General features: G+C 42.9%; 1 protein-coding gene across 1 annotated transcript in view; it reads left to right on the forward strand.

Moving 5' to 3' along the window:
- The window catches only part of LOC121574130 (lissencephaly-1 homolog B-like), a 34,322-nt gene extending 29,081 nt beyond the window's left edge, over positions 1-5,241 (forward strand). Inside the window, exon 11 of the mRNA XM_041886742.2 lies at positions 3,964-5,241. Coding sequence (XP_041742676.1) covers positions 3,964-4,037 — 74 coding nt within the window. The 3' untranslated portion in view covers positions 4,038-5,241. The remainder of the gene's footprint in view (positions 1-3,963) is intronic.
- Positions 5,242-6,000: the final 759 nt, after the last annotated feature.

Consider the following 6,000-nt stretch of genomic DNA (forward strand, 5'->3'; position numbering starts at 1 on the left):
GTTGCAAATGCCATGCTCTACCAACTGAGCTACATCCCTGCCGGCCATTCCCTCCCCTACCCTGGACGACGCTGGGCCAATTGTGCGCCGCCCCATGGGACTCCCGGTCGCGGCCGGCTACGACAGAGCCTGGATTCGAACCAGGATCTCTAGTGGCACAGCTAGCACTGCGATGCAGTGCCTTAGACCAGTGCCTTAGACCACTGCGCCACTCGGGAGACTCATCCCAAACCATCTCAATTTGGTTGAGGTCGGGTTATTGTGGAGGCCAGGTCATCTGCTGCAGCACTCCATCACTCTCCTTCTTGGTCAAATAGCCCTTACACAGCCTGGAGGTGTGTTGGGTCATTGTCCTGTTGAAAAACAAATTATAGTCCCACTACGCCCAAACCAGATGGGATGGTGTATCGCTGCAGAATGCTGTGGTTGCCATGCTGGTTAAGTGTGCCTTGAATTCTAAATAAATCACAGACAGTGGCACCAGCAAAGCACCACCACACCATAACACCACCTCCATGCTTTACGGTTGGAAATACACATGCAGAAATCATCCGTTCACCCACACCGCGTCTCACAAAGACACGGCGGTTGGAACCAAAAATCTCCAATTTGGACTCCAGACCAAAGGACAAATTTCCACTGGTCTAATGTCCATTGCTCGTGTTTCTTGGTCCAAGCAAGTCTCGTCTTATTATTGTTGTCCTTTAGTAGTGGTTTCTTTGCAGCAATTTGACCATGAAGGCCTGATTCACACAGTCTGCTCTGAACAGTTGATGTTGAGATGTGTCGGTTATTTGAACGCTGAAGCATTTATTTGGGCTGCAATTTCTGAGGTTGGTAACTCTAATGAACTTGAAATGAAATGAAATGAAATGAAATCCTCTGCAGCAGATGTAATTCTGGGTCTTCCATTCCTGTGGCGGTCCTCATGAGCCAGTTTTATCATAGCACCTGATGGTTTTTGCGACTGCACTTGAAGTAACTTTCAAAGTTCTTGACATTTTCCGGATTGACTGACCTTCATGTCTTAAAGTAATGATGGATTGTCATTTCTCTTTGCTAATTTGAGCTGTTCTTGACATAACACAACTGATTGGCTCAAACGCATTAAGAAGGAAATAAATTCCACAAATTAACTTTTAAGAAGGCACACCTGTTAATTGAAATGAATTCCAGGTGACTACCTCATGAAGTTTGTTGAGAGAATGCCAAGAGTGTGCAAAACTGTCATCAAGGCAAAGGGTGGCTATTTGAAGAATCTCAAATATTAAAAATATTTAGATTTATTTAACACTTTTTTGGTTACTACATGACATAGTTTTGATGTCTTCACTATTATTCTACAATATAGAAAATAGTGAAAATAAAGAAAAAACCTTGAATGAGAAGGTGTTCTAAAACTTTTGACCGGTAGTGTATATACTGAACATAACAATATGCAACAATTTCAAATATTTTACTGAGTTAGAGTTCATATAAGGAAAACAGTCAATTGAAATACATTCATTAGGCCCTAATCAATGGATTTCACATGACTGGGCCAGGCCTGCGAGTGCATAGGCCCACCCACTTGGGATCCAGGCCTAGCCAATCAGAATGCGTTTTTCCCCACAAAAGGGCTTTATTACAGACCTAAATGCTTTTTCGGAAATAATATTTAATCAGCTGTCTGGGTGGCTGGTCCCCGATGACCCCGCAGGTGAAGAAGCCGGATGTGAAAGTCCCGGGCTGGCGTGGTTACACGTGGTCTACAGTTGTGATGCCGGTTGGACGTACTACCAAATTCTCTAAAACAACGTTGGAGGCGGTTTATGGTAGCGAAATGAACATTCAATTCTCTGGCAACAGCTCTGGTGGACATTCCTGCAGTCAGCATGCCAATTGCACGCTCCCTCAAAATTGAGACATCTGTGGTGTTGTGTTGTGTGACAACTGCACATTTAAGAGTGGCTTTTTATTGTCCCCAGAATAAGGTGCACCTGTGTAATGATTGTTGTTTAATCAGCTTCTTGATATGCCACACCTGTCAGGTGGATGGATTATCTTAACAATGGAGAAATGTTCACTAACATTGTAAACAAATTTGTGCACAAAATGTTAGATTTTTTTTTTTTCCTGCATATGGAATATTTCTGGGATCTTTTATTTCTGCTCATGAAACACTTTACATGTACAGTGGGGGGGGGGAGTATTTAGTCAGCCACCAATTGTGCAAGTTCTCCCACTTAAAAAGATGAGAGAGGCCTGTAATTTTCATCATAGGTACACGTCAACTATGACAGACAAATTGAGAAAATAAAATCCAGAAAATCACATTGTAGGATTTTTTATGAATTTATTTGCAAATTATGGTGGAAAATAAGTATTTGGTCACCTACAAACAAGCAAGATTTCTGGCTCTCACAGACCTGTAACTTCTTCTTTAAGAGGCTCCTCTGTCCTCCACTCGTTACCTGTATTAATGGCACCTGTTTGAACTTGTTATCAGTATAAAAGACACCTGTCCACAACCTCAAACAGTCACACTCCAAACTCCACTATGGCCAAGACCAAAGAGCTGTCAAAGGACACCAGAAACAAAATTGTAGACCTGCACCAGGCTGGGAAGACTGAATCTGCAATAGGTAAGCAGCTTGGTTTGAAGAAATCAACTGTGGGAGCAATTATTAGGAAATGGAAGACATTCAAGACCACTGATAATCTCCCTCGATCTGGGGCTCCACGCAAGATCTCACCCTGTGGGGTCAAAATGATCACAAGAACGGTGAGCAAAAATCCCAGAACCACACGGGGGGACCTAGTGAATGACCTGCAGAGAGCTGGGACCAAAGTAACAAAGCCTACCATCAGTAACACACTACGCCGCCAGGGACTCAAATCCTGCAGTGCCAGACGTGTCCCCCTGCTTAAGCCAGTACATGTCCAGGCCTGTCTGAAGTTTGCTAGAGTGCATTTGGATGATCCAGAAGAGGATTGGGAGAATGTCAGATGAAACCAAAATATAACTTTTTGGTAAATACTCAACTCGTCGTGTTTGGAGGACAAAGAATGCTGAGTTGCATCCAAAGAACACCATCCCTACTGTGAAGCATGGGGGTGGAAACATCATGCTTTGGGGCTGTTTTTCTGCAAAGGGACCAGGACGACTGATCCGTGTAAAGGAAAGAATGAAGGGGGCCATGTATCGTGAGATTTTGAGTGAAAACCTCCTTCCATCAGCAAGGGCATTGAAGATGAAACGTGGCTGGGTCTTTCAGCATGACAATGATCCCAAACACATCGCCCGGGCAATGAAGGAGTGGCTTCGTAAGAAGCATTTCAAGGTCCTGGAGTGGCCTAGCCAGTCTCCAGATCTCAACTCCATAGAAAATCTTTGGAGGGAGTTGAAAGTCTGTGTTGCCCAGTGACAGCCCCAAAACATCACTGCTCTAGAGGAGATCTGCATGGAGGAATGGGCCAAAATACCAGCAACCGTGTGTGAAAACCTTGTGAAGACTTACAGAAAACGTTTGACCTGTGTCATTGCCAACAAAGGGTATATAACAAAGTATTGAGTAACTTTTGTTATTGACCAAATACTTATTTTCCACCATAATTTGCAAATAAATTCATTAAAAATCCTACAATGTGATTTTCTGGATTTTTTTTCTTCTCATTTTGTCTGTCATAGTTGACGTGTACCTATGATGAAAATTACAGGCCTCTCTAATCTTTTTAAGTGGGAGAACTTGCACAATTGGTGGCTGACTAAATACTTTTTTCCCCCACTGTATGTATTTTTGTTCAGTATATTTTATAAATGTTTAATTCATGCTGTAACACAAAAAATGTTGTGGAATAAGTCTAGGGTTATGAATACTTCCTGAAGGCACTGTATACATCAAGGGTGGTCAATTATCTTCCTGGAGAGCTAATAGGTGTGCAGGCTTTTATTCCAGTCTGTATTTGTATCTCTCTCTCTAGATATGCACCGGACTGCTCCCTACGTGGTGACAGGCAGCGTTGATCAGACAGTCAAAGTGTGGGAGTGTCGCTGAGTCTGCCTGCTACCTCCCTCTCCTCATCTTCCTCTCTACCCTCCAACCACAGCCCTGTAACCCCCACCCCAACCTCCTGCTCTACTCTCCCAAAAGCAGCCCTAGTGCTCCCCCAAATAGCAGCCTCTCCTACCCTAATCTTCTCTCTCCCCCCAAAAGCAGCCCTATACCCCCTCCTACCCACTATCCTACCCTTTCTCTCTGACCCTCACCTAAGCCCAACCTCTTGCACTCTATACCATTGTTACCCAGGCTCTCCCCCTCTGCCCTTCATCCCCCGGCCCTGTTTAAAATAAATATTGTCCTTTTATGTAAATTATTCTGGATGTAGGGTACGCTTAATAAATGTTACACACTCACACATTCTCTCTCACACACACACTAAAAGAAAAAAGAAGTATTCCTTGGATGGTGAATTCCCCCAAAAATGTGTGTACTGTAAATGTGTCTAAATGTGCATACCATTGTCATGACGTGGGGGGCGAAGGGTATATGGTTCCTGTGTCCTTCCCCAGTGGATGCTGGGTAATTGTGACAGTGCACGTAAACCAATCACGTCTGTTCTTTAAGGGTTTGGTTTTATTTCGTTTTTTGCCACCACTGTTATTCTGATGCTACCTGAGAGAGATCGGGAAGAAGAAGAGTGTGAAAGAACAAAGAGAGAATTGTGACAGAGGATAATATGGGGAGGAGGAGTAGAATAAGAGATAACCGATAAAGTATGGTCTGTGTGTGTGCATTTGGGTGCGTACTGTATGTGTGTAAGGCGGTAGAGAATAGAGGGGTGGCTTTCTATTTCTCTCTATATACTCCCTCTCTCTGACTGGCTTCTAGTAGATACTCACAAGGATCTTAAAGATCCCTATGCTGCAAAGAACACACACACACACACGAACAGACTTTCCCACTCTCTCTCTTTTACACACACTTAGATCAAGGAAGACGCATAGATGAGCAGACTCTTATATTTGTGTTACACACACAACCTCTGCTGCGGTGTGTCCCTAGAGTGCCCAGTGCCCACTCATTCTCTGCTGTCTCTGCCTTGTTAACCCTCTTGTGGTCTCCCTCACCAAGGGATTTCCTTCTGCTTTCTGTGCTCTCACTGCTCTCTCTCACACACATGCACATAAGCACAGTAAAATTGTGTACCAATATATCTGTATGCGATTGTTTGCAACATAAAATACATCTGTAAATATAACATTGGCCTTGTCATGTGTGCTTTTTTTATCAAGAGGTATGCACATTTTGCACAGCCTGGGTACGCAAGCGGTGAAGGTGGAGTTTGCCATTGTAATCGAGTACTGTAGAGCCTGGAGGCTGAGATGTCATCACTAACTAAAACAAAAGATAAGGAAAAATTGTTAGCTCAATAAAGCAAGAATTGTTTCTCAGCACCATGCAACTTCCATTTGCCTCTTTTGCAAATGGCTGTGGAAATGTTTGATGTAGGTCTCTAAGCGCTTATATCGCAATATCTACTAAGCTAACATGTGGAATTGTTTCAGGGTGGTCATAAAATGTATCATATAGCCATTTCATTTTTAATTTTAGGACCTCTGTAGGTATAAAAAAAATATATAAAAATATTATTTGATTATACATTGAATTTGGCCTTTACTGCTAAAGCCCATAGAAAAACATTGAATAATACATTTCTACATGGCAAGACAGACAGCCAAAAAGTTCAGATGACTGCCATAAAGCTTTTTGGATGTCAGAGCAAAACACCCGACACTGGCGTGTTCGTGAGAGTCTCATCTTTCAATGGCGGTGATGTATTGGTTTGTACCTCAAAATATTCGGAGTTTACAGACGATTTCGTGAGTATTTTCTTGTCTGGATCCTCTCATGTAGAAAAAGACCTCTTTCACAAGCCACATATTATGGAATAGGCGCAGGCTTTATATCAGCGGAAAGAGTAAATTGAGTTGCAGCCACTACAAGAAACGGTAAGTCT

The sequence above is a fragment of the Coregonus clupeaformis genome, chromosome 9 (assembly GCF_020615455.1).
Source record: "Coregonus clupeaformis isolate EN_2021a chromosome 9, ASM2061545v1, whole genome shotgun sequence".
NCBI lineage: Eukaryota > Metazoa > Chordata > Actinopteri > Salmoniformes > Salmonidae > Coregonus > Coregonus clupeaformis.